The sequence below is a fragment of the Diabrotica virgifera genome, chromosome 10 (assembly GCF_917563875.1).
Source record: "Diabrotica virgifera virgifera chromosome 10, PGI_DIABVI_V3a".
NCBI lineage: Eukaryota > Metazoa > Arthropoda > Insecta > Coleoptera > Chrysomelidae > Diabrotica > Diabrotica virgifera.
Window position 1 is genome coordinate 50,171,641 of NC_065452.1, and position 15,549 is coordinate 50,187,189.

Below are 15,549 nucleotides of genomic sequence, written 5' to 3' on the forward strand. Positions count from 1 at the left end.
TACCTTTTTTTGTGGCTGCCTTATTTCTGTGTTTTTACTTACCTCCATATATTTTGTTTTGTTCTGGTTGATTTTAAGGCCACTATTTTGTGCAGCTCGTTCTATTAAATAAATATAATTTACATTATATATCGCTTAACGAGCAACGTTCTGTTACGACGTTTAGCATTTGTAGGCATATTATCTACACCTGCCTATAATACAAGAATCTACAGGTCGAGCAAGTCTCGTAAATTTCACGATTGCGAGCCACGCTTCACGCAACCGTGTTTGCGTACTTGTGTTTCAAGTTGCGTGGTCGTACGGAGTTATATTTACCAAATTTAAATATAATCGTTTTCAAAATTAAATCAATATGTCAATATGGCTACTGGGTGTAAAAGATAAATCTTATTCTATCTGTTCTTAATGAGTTTTAGATAATTTTAGTTGTATTTCTTTGTAATTTTGTGTTGTACAAAGATTAATTTAACATTTTCTCTGGAAGTATTAATTTAGAAAGATAATATGCTTCATTGGTGTTGTGTTTTGAAGTGTGAAATGTGATAAAGTCAAGATAAAGTTCACTTTTAAACTGAACTAAATAAGGTATCTGAGAGACAACAATGGTTAAATGCAATACAATGTACAGGTTTTACTAGCGAAATGAAAATTTTCCTGTCCTGTCTGCTGTAATCATTTTATATCTGGTAAGTTACAATTACAACAGTAACGATTTTTGAAGATGTTAACATTTTAATCTTATAGGAAAACCAGCCGACTTAATAGATAATAACAATCTCCAGATTGGGTTCCTTCAATAAATATGGTCTATAAACACAATGAAATAAGTTCCCCAAAATCTAAAATGGAGTGGTATCAAAGGAGAATTAAAGGGAAAAATATTCATATTGAAATTATTTATAAGGCACTGGACTGTCTTAAATTCTACAATAATACTAGGTGGGTAAATGATTTTAGACATTTTTCATTAAGAGTAGATTAAGATTAAGTAGATTTTCATTCAGTAGATTTAAGACTTGTTTACACGGGTAGAGTAATGATGCAAGTACTTGATAGAGTAGAGTAACTCTACCTGTAAAAATGCTCAGCACAGTAGAATAGCTGGTAGAGTGTATAGTTGGAGTTAAAGTAGAGTGACTAGCAACCTATGGCAAAGTAACTACTCTATGACCACCACTACTGCCAAAATGTCTACTCAGCTGCACACTCTACCCATGGAACACGCTCAATTATGGCAGAATAGAGTAGGTAGGAGAGTACATGGGGGCGCTGTCATTCTGGCTGGAATTGTGTTTTGTGTAAATAGTGAAAATGAAGTTCACCGAAGATGAAACTTTAAAACTTGTAGAGCTATAATACGGGGAATACCAGTGTTTATGGAATTTAGGTAGTGTATACTACAGAAATAAAAGTTTGCAGCAAGCTGCGGAGGATGAAATCGTCGAAAGAATGGCAAAGGGGGCTTTGGAGTAAACAAGCTTAAGCAAAAAATTAAGAATTTAAGGTGCACTTATAATCAAGAGTGTTTAAAAATACAAAAATCGGTTTCACTATACTAGCATCAGTACTATACTTGTACTCTCCTCACGTGAATGGTATCAAGCCATTTTTGGTAGAGTACTACCACTACTCTACTCTCCTCAAAACTCTACCCATGTAAACAAGTCTTTAGAAACAGTGGAAAATGAGGTAGCTAGTAGAGTAGTAGTAGAGTAAAATATACTGGTTTAGCAAATTGCAATGTTTTAAGGTAATACAGTAGCGATAAACAGGTAGCCAAAACGTGTTCCAAGATTGTCACTGTAATTTTGAATATTTTTTCGAGGCATTTGGCACACATATTCGTAAAATAATAAAGAATGGCGGTACAGAGCCCAATTTGAAAAATATATTAATATGTGGAAATTACTCTGTAATTATACAATATTTAAAAAATGAGCCTGTACCGCCATTAAGAAGAACAAAAAAATACACTTTCTTCAAATAAACTTTTTTATCCGATGCCTAGATTTTGTGTAATTTTGGAACTACTAATGAAATAAAAAATTTTAGTAGTTCCAAAATAACACAAAATCGGATAAAAAAGTTGTATTTGAAAAAAGTGTATTTTTTTGTTCTTCTTAATGGCGGTACAAGCTCGTTTTTTTTTATATTGTATTTAATTACAGAGTAATTTCCACATATTAATATATTTTTCAAATTGGGCTCTGTACCGCCATTCTTTATTATATTACGAATATGTGTGCCAAATATCTTGAAAAAATATTCAAAATTACAGCCGCAATCTTGGAACACATTTTCGCTACCTGTTGATCTATACTGTTTCCTCTTAAGATAGTTTTAATAGTTATTTATGATATAAGTATTAAATTTTAAGATGCGCATGTGAAAGTTAACTTGAAAAAATAATTTTATTAATGTTTTGACTTCCACATCAGATGTCATTGTCAAAATACAAAATATTCATTATTATTAGGTTTGTTCTAGCAAACGGTCAAACTAGTCAAAAACCATCAGCAAACAGTTGGTCAGTAAAAGAACATAATACAGTCACCAGTGCGATCCCCTCTACTCGCGCTGGTCCACTATTCGCTGATGGTTTCAAACTGATGCTAGAACAAACCTATTATTATTATACATATCATTATCTGTAAATAATATTTCTTCTGATTGTTAATTGTAAAGGATAGAAAAATTACCATTTATTTTATTTTTTTTAGAATCAGCTGAGAGAAGTGGTCTACAAAAAAACCAGGAAGGAAACGGAATATGTGGCTACGAAAGGCAAAAGAAAGGTTTACAAAGCAAATGTGACACATTTTTTTGAAATATTTAGGAATATCAGTAAATTGCATTAAAAAAATGTATGAAAAGATTTTGTTCAATAAAAATGTTTATATTTATCAAGGATGTATTATTTGGTATGGCCACATATCGTCAGTGATGTAATAATACATCCTATCTGTTTTTTCATGAGTTTTGTAAGAGAGACTAAAAACTTGTCTTAGGGTCACCTCCTGTTTTCATATGATATTTTTTGACTTGTTTTGTAGTAAATTAAACTATCTATGAACTACAAAACAAGTCAAAACTTACATATGAACACAGGAGGTGACCTTAAAACATGTTTTTCCATCTCTCATACAAAACTCATGAAAAAACAGATAGGAGGTATTGTCACATCAGCAAGGATGTACAGTGATGAGTGCCCTAATAACCGGCAAAATATTTAGTTGTGAGATAAAAAGAAATGAAACTAGTCGAGCTGGGAAATTTAGCGAAATTAACCTTTAAATTTACGTTATATTGATCCCACCTTTACACATATCGGAGGAGTATGTCAACTAAAACTGTCACTGTGACAGTGGTAGTTTCCAAACTCGTCTGATACGTCTGAAGGTGGTACACAATCAATACAATCTAAATGTATAAGTTAATATCGCTAAATTTCCCAGCTCGACTAGTTTCATGTCTTTTTATCTCACTACTTAATACATCTTTTGTGCTATTTTGCCGGTTATTAGAGCGCTCATCACTGTATTTCTGGTATATCCAGGGAATGTCTACAAAATATATTTTGAATGTCCAGAGAACATTCGTGGACATTCATGGAATGTTCCAATAAGACATTCAGGTAATGTTTAAAATGCTGACACAGGATTTTCCTGGGATGTTCTCAGGGAACATGTTTTCGGGGATATTCCAGGAATTTTTCAATGTCTGTGTACCTTCTATGGACCTATATGGAATATTTTGGTGTTATTACCGCCGCACTCCACTTGCGATTTGTAATCAGGAAGATTGAACACATTGTTTCAAATACAAGTCAATCCATTTGTGACTAAATAATCATGGATTGACTTCTATTTGAAAGAATGTGTTCAATCTTCACAACTACAAATCGCAAGTGGAGTCCGGCGCTTAGGGCTACTTCCTCTTCGGTATTATGTATTATACTACAGAAATCAGGAACTTTCCTTCTAAATATATGTATGCATCTTGGCCATCAAACATATTCTTCCAAGCATTTTTTTAAGGGGTCTTGTGGGTAAAAAAAGTGACTTTTTAAAAAAATTATATCTCGAAAACTAAAATTTATTTTTATTTATAATTGGAACATGTAAAAGTATAGTACTTAAGGTAGTCTCAAAAAAAGTTTCAGCCAAAAATATTCATTTTTGTAGAGTTTAAGTTTTTTTGCGTTGGCAGCATAACTAAGTCCAGTCTCATCTGAAATCAAAAAGTTTCTTGTAGTTTATACCTCTGGCTAGAATATGAACGAAGGAATTAAAAAAAAAATGAAATTTGAAGATTTTACATAAGTTTAAACACATTTTTGACCCCAATTTTTCTCATTTTTAAAGTAGTTTTTTTTATAAAACAAAAATGACCTCATCTAATAAAAAATCCTTTGTTGATTCACTAGCCAGAGGCATAAACTACAAGAAACTTTGATTTCAGATGAGACTGGACTTGTTATGCTGCTCACGGCAAAAAAGGGCTGTTGTCGAAAAATTGCAGTCAACTCTACAAAAATGAATATTTTTGGCTGAAATTTTTTTGAGAGTACTATACTTTTACATGTTTCAATTATAAATAAAAATAATTTTTAGTTTCCAAGATATAATTTTTTAAAAAGTCACTTTTTTTACCTGCAAGCATTGATTATAAATATTCCTCTGCAAGACAACAACTTAACAAATTGTTGATTTCAAATTGTAACAGTTGTTTTGCAAAGTATGCTGCCCTCTTGTATTTTCTGTGTTATCTTCATCATACAATTACTTCATCTAAAAACTTTCTGCGATATATTCGCAACAACAAAAACAAACAAAACAAAAAAAAATAAAACAAAAGTTTAACCACCTTCACACCACAGAATCAAGCAATCAAGTTACACAAATTTTCAAACACCTCACCTGACACAGCGTCTCAAGTACGATTGCGCGAATTGGTAAATATAACTCTGCACGACCACGCAACTCGAAACACAAGTACGCAAACACGGTTGCGTGAAGCGTGGCTCGCAATCGTGAAATTTACGAGACTTGCTCGACCTGTAGATTCTTGTGCCTATAATACTGTACTGTGTGCTAAGTAGTCGTTTTCTAGTAGTAATTTTTCTAAAAAATAGTTGTTTTATTTATTCACATCATTACAATGAAACAAATCAATTATATACATGTATCAATAATGTTTGAAGTATATATTAAATATTAAACCAAAAAGTTTACAAAACTGTTGATACTGGGATTTACAGTTTCAATTCTTATTATATACCTACACACCCTTTAACTTCAGTTAGACGTCATAATGATTTTATCATATTATCAATAATTGTTCTCTTCAAAAATGTGTTAATACCGTACAGTATCAAATGACCCTAAAGTACTACACCTTTAAAATGGCAGCGTCATTTTCATCAGCCTAAAAGATATTATTGTACAGCATTAAAATGTAGGGTTAAGGATCCTATTATGAGACCCGTTCCTAATATGAGACCCCTGTCTCTAGAGTCTTGTAAGTGCTGCAGCCTGGTGACTGGGGTAAAAACTTAGCTATGGTAGTGTTTCTAGTAGACTGTGAACAAATCGAGGGTCTGTGATTTAGTATTACCAGTCAGTGAAGTTTTTAAGTTTTTTGCGAGTCAAAAGTTTTTTAATCGGTGTAGCTCAAACTGAATTTTTATTTTTAAGGTGAGAGAGAAAAAATCACCTTAGTAATTAGTTGATAGCTACTTAAATTGGTTACAGAAACACGCAATTATAGTGGCGTAAAAACCAATCCTAAACTTAAGATATGGACTAAAAAGTTCACACGTGGTTGCTCCTAATATGAGACCCTCAAGTGTGCCTAATATGAGATAGGGTACTGTAGTGTTTTGAGTATAGCATCATATATTTTTACTTTTTTATTGGGAAATAAGCCACAATTTAAGTTAAAAAGCAAATTTATTGACGTTTATACTTCCAATTTCTATTTTTAACTTAAATTGTGGCTTATTTTCCAATAAAATAGTAAATTGCATAATATACCAGAAACAAACAGCTTCAGAACAATAGAATCATGTCTACAGCATGCAATACAGTTTATATTCAGAACAATGTGTTAAAATAATTTGTATCACCTTTTTAACATGTATAACGTGGTGTCTCATATTAGGATACCACATGGTCTCATATTAAGACACCTTTTTTTAAATTGGGAATTTTGACATTTTGAATAACTTAATTTATTGTTAAAAAAGTGTTAGTTTAAAATTAATTTTGAACCTGTTGCACTATAATAGCATAATTATCTGACATGTATTTAATTTAACACTTCTTGAATCCATAAACTGTACGATTACCAAGAGTTTTAAAAAAAGGGTCTCATATTCGGATCCTTTACCCTACAGCATCATTTTTTCCTAATTTATTTATCTTAATACTATTTAAAACAAAGGATAAAAATGTAGAAAATTGCTATATTTTATTAATCTATGAATGAATATTTAAACTTTTGCAATAATTTTAAAAAAATTCTGTTTTTGTATTTCTCTATAATTTTTTTAGAACAGTTTCTTTTAAACGGCAATACTATATAACAATTTTATTTTACAATATCATGTTAAAAAGAAAGTTGCCGTACAGAGTCAAATGATTTTTTAGCTTTATAAATCAAGTATACCATGAAATTAACATAATTATTAATATACATTCAAATGAACAATACTTTTTTGACGGCATTGGCATTATTTTTAATAGTACTTTTGAGTGCTAGATAATGTTTTGGAACCGAAGCCGTACTTTTTCAAATCACCGTACTTTGTCGCATGATTTTTGTACGGCGTTGCGGAATAATGGATTAGAAGTTGTATTGAAACAGTATGACATTGATGCCGTACAGAATGAAATGACCAAATTTACCCTGGAAATTGTCAGAAAATAAAAAAAATTACCAACTTTGTGGCTCACCATTTTTTTACGGCACTGGGCGCTTTCTTAATATTTTTCATGGATCTATCGATGGTAAAAATGCCGTACAAAAATATATTATGAGCAAAATGTACCCACTCTACCTGCACTTTTGAATTCTCACCAGCACTCAGTTGGACTGCTTACAAGTGACGGCATAGTGCTGAATCTTATTATCTTATGCTCTTATATCGTCCTATATACGTCACCTCGTGGTTCATATTATGACCCATCCATTTTTGACATGGGCCTGTAGTCTATAATTTATTGCGAATAAATGTTATGTCTAAGCAGTCCAAAGCTCGTGATAGATCAAAAAATGGTCCTGCCACGTGGTTTCTACTATCTAATTCATCATAAATTAACACGCTCAAACAAGCTGCATGCAGCCGTGAGTGTCGACTTTTTTGGTCTAAATCCGTGTTGGTTCATTATGGTTTGGAGTTAATAAATTCTATTCTATAAAATTTAACATTTTGTTGTATAACATGGATGATTCCGTTCTATAATAGACTAAGATGGGCAGACCACGTACGTGGTATGCAGTGATGACGACAGACTGACTGATTAACAATGTGTTTTGGGAAAGACCAGACGGTAGAAGACCGGCAGGACGGCCTAGAAAAAGGTGGGAAGACGGAAGATGCATAGTCAGAGAAGACCTGGATTAAGATGGAACAGTTCTAATTTCTAATAGTAGAACAAGATCGGGACCAATGGAAGGCGATAGTAAACGCAGCAAAGACTCTCGAAGGGTTGTAAAAGCCAAAGATGATGATGCTGATTATTTGTCCACTTACAAATGCAACCTATGAGCAGTGGTGGCATGGCAAAATTAGCAGTGCCGGAACGCAATGCCGGAACGCACTGCTAATTTATGTTTACAAAAGCTAAATTCTCTATTTTTTTTCTTTTCTTAACCAGTGCCGGAACGGCGTTCCCGCGCGTTCCCGCACCATGACACCCCTGCCTATGAGCGAATATTTTCTAAGGTCAATTTAATAAAAACTAAAATAAGAAATAAATTATGTACCTACCCAAACAGTAAATGGATTAATGTTCACAAGTGAAATAGTAAAAGAATGTTACTCCTTTCAAACAGATAAAAAAATGTTAAGTTATTTTAATCCCATGAACTATATCTTTATCTTCATCTCAGGATGAGGAGATTTTATTATAAAGCGTACCAAATGTAGTTACATATTACATATTATATTTTGTTAAATACATGTTTTTTGAATTAACAAGTTAAGTTGAATAAAGTAACTTTTTTCTTAATGTATTTTTATTACCTTTAGAAACTACGAAGAAAAATTTTTTCATAATTTTGCAAAATGTGATAATTTAGCAGCGGCTTAACATAATTTATTTCATATGGTGACATCGGCACAGTATAAAGAGGGACAGTAGATGAGTAGAACCACTCTCCGAAAAATTGGAAGTAAAATCTTTAGTCGCGCATGGCGACCGCGCAATATTGGCAGTCGCTTTTGCCCCACTTTCGCATGCGGTTTTACTGTCCCTCTTTATACTGTGACATCGGCAACACTGCTGACTGCGGGGCTCGAGGAAACAGGCAAGTGAGGCAACTATTTTTTTCATGTTCTGTGACCTGTGCGTCAAGTATAGGGCTTTTCATCATTTGTTTCGAGCTTCTGTCATGTGTCACATAATATTAATATAACTACGTCATACGTTATTGGCATACAAACCAAAGACGTATGACGTAGATATATTAATATTATGTGATGTCATGTGACACATGACAGAAGCTCGAAACAAATGACAATCGATGAAAAGCCCTATCTATGGATGATGGATGATTAAAAAGTACATTTTAAGAAATTCTTCTATCTCAATATTTTATCCTATGAGTAAAGATAAATAAAAAGTAAGAGTATGGTAATTTTTTACTATTTTGGACTTTACTCCATTCCATTCTTGATTAATTAAGCTAGCCCATATGTAAACAATACCTGACTTTGATATCACTGAGTACGACGAAGACAGTAAATATTAGAAAGTGGGAGATGACACGCATATAACCACATAACTTTAAATTATATTTATAAATTTTGAATAAAAGTGAAACAGTAATTATTGTGATATCGCCTAGTAATAAGTAATATAGTAAATTTTAGTTGTGGATATTGTCCAGTAAGAAACAAGTTTATAAAGATGTCTCACAAAAACAAAATCAATCCTGATCTTGTAAAGGAAAGGAGCAAATGTAGTTTTAATACTTTGGAGCTAACACATTTAATTGATGGAGGAGTGGAGAAAACAAATGAAAGGAAAAGTAGGGGTAAGTGGAAAATTTAAATAGTTTTCCCCTGTATGTCACTACATATTAAGCCTTACATTGAATTTTTTGAATTTAAGTTGTCTGGAGACCTTAATTGACCATATATAACTGTACTTTGACTTTTGGTTGTACATTCAAAGGTAAAACTGGTTTTTCAACAATCATATCAATAGTGAAAATGTACCATAGGAGCCAGAAAAGAAATAGAGAAAAAGACAATTACACATTTAAAAAGTTTGTACTTAATTCATCATCATCAATGGCCTTACAGCTCTTTATGAGCCAAAGCCTTCTTCAGATCACTCCTCCATTCGCCCCTGTCTCTGGCAACTCTTCTCCATGCTCTAATTCCAATAGATTTCAAATCATTTTCTAGGTTGTCTTGGTACCTAAGTCTCGGTCTTGCTATTGTTAGTTGTCCCATCGGTTCTCTTCGGTCAAAAACTTTTCTGACTATGGCATCTTCCTCTCACCTGATTACATGCCCCATCCATCTAGGGCGTGTTACCTTAATGAATTTTACAACGTCAGGTTCTCCAAAACACCTGTGTTGAGCTGGCCCCCCCACTTGCAAAAATCAAAAAACAAATAGCCCTGATTTACGAGCTATTTATGAGCTTTCATATTCCGCAAACTAAAAATTTTGAGCTCGTTCCACTGAACAGGAATTTAATACTTTAGTGGGGGGGGGGGGGGGGCTGAGTCAGCCTACTTAAAAATAGGAATATTGAATCGGTTTTTGCGGCAGAATTACGAGCTATTTATGAGCTCTTGAAATTATATAGTTTCGATTTTTGAGCTCATCCCCTTCACCCCCAAACAACCCTTTAATTGATTTAACTTAAGAGAAAAATGCTGAGAAAACTTAAAATATATCGTATTGCGGATATAATTCCTATAGCTTATATACTCTAAGAATAAACTATTAAATCACGTGCATTTCGATTATTGAGCTACAACCCCTTCGCAAGAAAACCACCCAATCATCCCGGCTTAAGAGAAAGTTGTACTTAAAATGCATTAAATTAATTATTTGGCGACTACATATCATTTAATAATTTATAAGCTTCCAAATTACGCGCATTTAGATCAGTAAATGCAATTTATTTTGTATAGTGCAGTCATTGAAGGTAAAAATCAACGATTACCTTCAATTTCGGTGAACCTTCATCGATTTTCACGAAAATTGGTCAGTGGTTAGAGGATACGTCAAGAAACAAAGGTGACATGGTACCACCTTGCGCCTTTACTCTAAGGGTGGATACCGCCCCTTCTCGGGGGTGAAAATTATTTTATAAAAAATAACTGCACAAATCAATAAAAGAACAAATTAAAAGCAAAATTTATTGTATAAAGTTATTAAAATAAGTCAATACTTTTTAAGTTATTAAAGATCAAATATTTTAATTTTTGTGAAAGAAAATGCATGCTTTAAAGCGATTTTTCATAAATAACTCAAAAACTGTAAGTTTTTACAAAAAAGTTTTCATCACTAAAATTGAAGCTAATAAAAAATATAATAAATTGCTTACTTGAAAAACCCTTTAATGTTAATTTAAAGTAAGTTATTGGTAATTAAATGTATATATTTTTCTGCGACTGTTCAAATCTAAGGAATCAAGCCTATATAACGGGAAAGAGGTGCATTTTTATAACACTTAGGTACTAAATACTTGTAAAAGTACTTAAAAATACCTATCAAAAATGAGCTCCAGAAAAAGTTGATAGCATCAAAATCCGCTCACCAATTTTCGTGAAAATGAATGGAGATTTACCGAAATTGAAGGTCATAGTTGATTTTTACCTTCAGTGACTGCACTATAGAAAGAAACTGGCAATTCAATAATTGAGATGCATATATTTTGCGAGCTCATAAATTATTAAACGATATCTAGTCGCCAAATAATTAATTTAAATTATTTTAAGTACAACTCTCTCTTAAGCCGGGAATATGGGATGGTTTTCTTGAGAAGGGGTTGTAGCTCAATAATCGAAAGGCGCGTGATTTAAGAGTTTATTCTTAGAATATAAGCTATATGAATTAAACTACTATTAACTTTTTTGTAAAAACTTACAGTTTTTCAGTGATTTACGAAAAACCGCTTCAAAACATGTATTTTTTCACGAATAATTAAAATTTTTGATCTTTAATAACTTAAAAAGTATTGACTTATTTTAATAACTTTATGTAATAAATTTTGCTTATAATTTGTTCTTTTATAGATTTGTGCAGTTATTTTTTATAAAATAATTTTCACCCCCGAGAAGGGGCGGTATCCACCCTCAGGGTAAAGGCGCAAGGTGGTACCATGTCACCTTTGTTTCTTGAGGTATCCTCTAACCACTGACCAATTTTCGTGAAAATCGATGAAGGTTCACCGAAATTGAAGGTAATCGTTGATTTTTACCTTCAGTGACTGCACTATACAAAATAAATTGCAATTTACTGATCTAAATGCGCGTAATTTGGAAGCTTATAAATTATTAAATGATATGTAGTCACCAAATATTTAATTTAATGCATTTAAGTACAACTTTCTCTTAAGCCGGGAAGATAGGGTGGTTTTCTTGCGAAGGGGTTGTAGCTCAATAATCGAAATGCACGTGATTTAATAGTTTATTCTTAGAGTATATAAGCTATAGGAATTATATCCGCAATACGATATATTTTAAGTTTTCTCAGCATTTTTCTCTTAAGTTAAATCAATTAAAGGGTTGTTTGGGGGTGAAGGGGATGAGCTCAAAAATCGAAATTATATAATTTCAAGAGCTCATAAATAGCTCGTAATTCTGCCGCAAAAACCGATTCAATATTCCTATTTTTAAGTAGGCTGACTCAGCCCCCCCCCCCCCACTAAAGTATTAAATTCCTGCTAAGTGGAACGAGCTCAAAATTTTTAGTTTGCGGAATATGAAAGCTCATAAATCAGGGCTATTGGTTTTTTAATTTTTGCAAGTGGGGGGGCCAGCTCAACACGGGTCTCCAAAACTTCTATACAACTCAAAGTTGTAACGCCTGCGCCACAAACCTTGTTCTTTTATCCCTCCATATATTCTTAGGATTTTTCGCTCCAATCGTTTAAGCAGTTGTTGGTCATTCTGTGTAAGTGACACAAGTTTCTGAACCATATGCTAGCACTGGTCTTATTAGTGTTTTGTAGACAGTCAATTTAAATTTTCTAGGTATTTTTGAGGCCATCTGTCTTCTTAAGCCTTTGTAACACTTGTACTTAATTACAAAAACTAGAAAACAAACATTATATTAGCACTTCAAGCCAAGCAGGCTCAATTTATTAGTCACCTTATATAATTCTTCCGAGAATTCTTCTAACTCTTTGTCTGTTCTTCATGTCCACTGACTGTTTATCATTTTTCCCAGAAATATAATTCTAAGTATTTTTTTCCATATTTGTAACACTGATCGCTCAGTTCTTGTCATAGTCCAGGTTTCTGAGATGTACGTAACTATTGGTCTTATCAGTGTTATATATTCTTAATTAAGCTGCTTTGGCTATATTTTTGCTTATGAGTTCAGTGCATACATGCAAAGATTTCCTGACATTAGTCTTTTTTGTATTTTCTCCCCTAAACATAGTCTACAAATAAAGTCCCTAAATATTCAAATCTCTCTACCTGTTCAAGTTTCACCTCAAGTTTCAAGTTTACCTGTTTCAAATTCCATGTCTGCCCATTCTATGCACTTAGTTTTTGTTTTGTTCGTATAGAGTCCTTTTTCTCTAGCTACCTTTTCTAGTCGATCCACTACCTTTTTTGTTAGATTATTTTATGAGTTAGATTACCTTTGTTAGATTATTATTTATTTTTACTTTATTTGCTGTTTTCGTAAGTGTAAGCTTTATCATTCTTATTATTGTTGGTAAAACTTCTAGATTTTTTAATGCTTTATATATTTCTTTTCTGTTTATTCTATCAAAAGCTTGCTTAAAATCGATGAAGAGTGCCATTGTCGGTTTATTATAGTTATGACAAACAATAACCTTAAGGAGCTATCCTAATGTAAAAGTACAAAATTCATATACTTTTTTTGGGAATTTCTTAAATAAAAAGTACTGTACCAATTGTTTTGAAAATTTGCCTGAGCATTTATTATAAAAAGAAGTACATGTAAAACAATCTTCATAAAAAAATATTGGAAAGTAAACGAATCATACATTATATGCCATCTACTGACGCCATTAAAATAAAAACATGGCTCCACTGCTGCAGTGATTGGGACTAATAGAGATCCTGAAACATAAAATTTCGGAGGTATTATTGAAATATAAGATATTTTCTATATCATCAACTAGAGGTTTCTTGATCGGATAAAAAATGTCAATTTGGCGGTTTTTGAAACTGAAAATGTTTTAGCTAATTTAAAAAAAAATTCAACACTTCGTCATTTTTCCAAATTTTACTATTTTTCAAAAATCGTAGTTGATAGTATAGGATAGGAAATTTTCAATAATCACTTTGAAATTGTATGTTTCAGCACCTCTATTAGTCCCAATCACTGCAGCAGTAGAGCTATGTTTTTATTTTCACGGCATCAGTAGATGGCGCATAATTCGTTTACTTTTAAAATTTTTTTTATGAAGATTTATTTACATGTACTTCTTTTTATAATAAATGCTCACGCAAATTTTCAAAACAATTTGGTACAGTACTTTTTATTTTAGAAATTGCCAAAAAATGTATATGAATTTCATACTTTTACACTAGGATAACCCCTTAATAAGAATAAGATGCAGTTTTAAACTTAGTACATTCATCCATAGGGCTATTCAGCCCTTCTCATTTGTTTTGTAATCTGTCATATATCGTGTATTAATATTATACATGGATTATATGACATATGACAGGAGTCAGAAACAAATAAGAAGAGTTGAAAAGTCCTATTATGCTGGCAGATATAATCATTAGATAATAGGATAATTGTAGTCCATTTACTCATGTCAGGCCAGAGCTGGGCCGGGTACTAATAAATTGTACTCAAGTACAGAGTACCGGGTACATTTCATATTTGAGGAACGAGTACAGAGTACCGAGTACATTGCTAAAAAAAAGTACTCAGTGTACAATTACCCGAATTTCTCGGGTACTTATTTCGAGTACATTTGAATATAGAACCCGAAAAAATGTAAGAAGGTAATAATTATCTCTGCCTCTCTAAACATATTTATTTATAAGTCATGAAAACATAAAATACCGTACAACTCCAACTTAAATAAAAAAAATGAGAATATTAACAATTGATCATTGATATATGCAATATTTCATTGAGTGGTATTCTCAACAAGACGAAGCCAATACAGTGGATTGCATGATCTTATGCTGATTAAGAAATTCAGCTGTCGCAAAATGTGAAGTGAAACAAACAAAGATTTCAGAATATTTTAAATTGATTCGATTGTATGAATACAAATCCCTCTTATATTGTCAAACAAACCATTCAAATGAAATTTGAGAGTTGTAATATGAATTTTTAATTTTTTTTTAATGTTCTGTTAACTGTCTTTTCGATTATCCGTCATACCCTTGGTCCGGTGCCCTGACGGATAATCGAGGTTCTACTGTAAATGAAAATAGTGAACTAACAAAATGTCGGCCTCCACTAAAGTCAAGTAATCTCTGAGGCCGAAATTAGACAAAAGAAGTAGAGGAAGACCCCCTACTCGTTGGACTGACAATCTAAAGAAAATGTCAAGAAATTAGATGCAAAGGGCTCAAAATAGAGCACAATGTACAGAAATGAGGGAGGCCTATGTCCAGCAGTGGACGCAAAGGGCTGGGGGTGGATGATGATGAACTAACAAACAAAATTTAGAATAAAAAGTAAATTTGTGCGATCTAGAAGTGGCACCTTCAAGATGGAGAGTAGCTACAAGATAAAGCAAACATGATGACACATTTGTTTACAATAACATTAAATCTGAGTGTATACCTAAATTTTAGCCCGATCAAAGAACAATCTGACCCCAAAAAAAATAAAGGAAGGATGAAATTTGGGAATAGGTAGTTGAAATTTTCTATTATTATATAAGAAAATGTTTACAATTCTATATCCCCTTCTCGGGGGTAAAAAGTATACATTCAAAATAAGTCCGGAAATGCATAAAATGACTAATTCTAAGCCACTTTTGTTCTATAGAGTTTTTTCCCTAAGTCAATACTTTTCGAGTTATTTGCGAGTGAATATTATGTTCATTTTTAACAAAAAAAAACATGATTTTGGACGGTTTTTGGCAAATAACTCACAAAGTAAGCATTTTATCGAAAAAATAT

The 15,549-nt window shown here is 32.4% G+C and overlaps 1 protein-coding gene and 1 long non-coding RNA gene across 2 annotated transcripts in view; both read left to right on the plus strand.

Annotated features, from left to right (window-relative positions):
* The first annotated feature begins 207 nt into the window (after positions 1-207).
* On the plus strand, positions 208-2,880 carry LOC126893464 (uncharacterized). The gene is made up of 3 exons (XR_007701188.1): positions 208-689; positions 748-942; positions 2,724-2,880. It is a non-coding gene; the product is annotated as an uncharacterized LOC126893464 (long non-coding RNA).
* A 5,856-nt stretch (positions 2,881-8,736) lies between these two features.
* Positions 8,737-15,549, plus strand: part of LOC114340749 (probable peroxisomal acyl-coenzyme A oxidase 1) — a 91,640-nt gene continuing 84,827 nt past the window's right edge. Inside the window, exons 1-2 of the mRNA XM_050663595.1 lie at positions 8,737-8,850; positions 9,101-9,264. Of these exons, the coding sequence (XP_050519552.1) occupies positions 9,138-9,264 (127 nt within the window). The 5' untranslated portion in view covers positions 8,737-8,850; positions 9,101-9,137. The remainder of the gene's footprint in view (positions 8,851-9,100; positions 9,265-15,549) is intronic.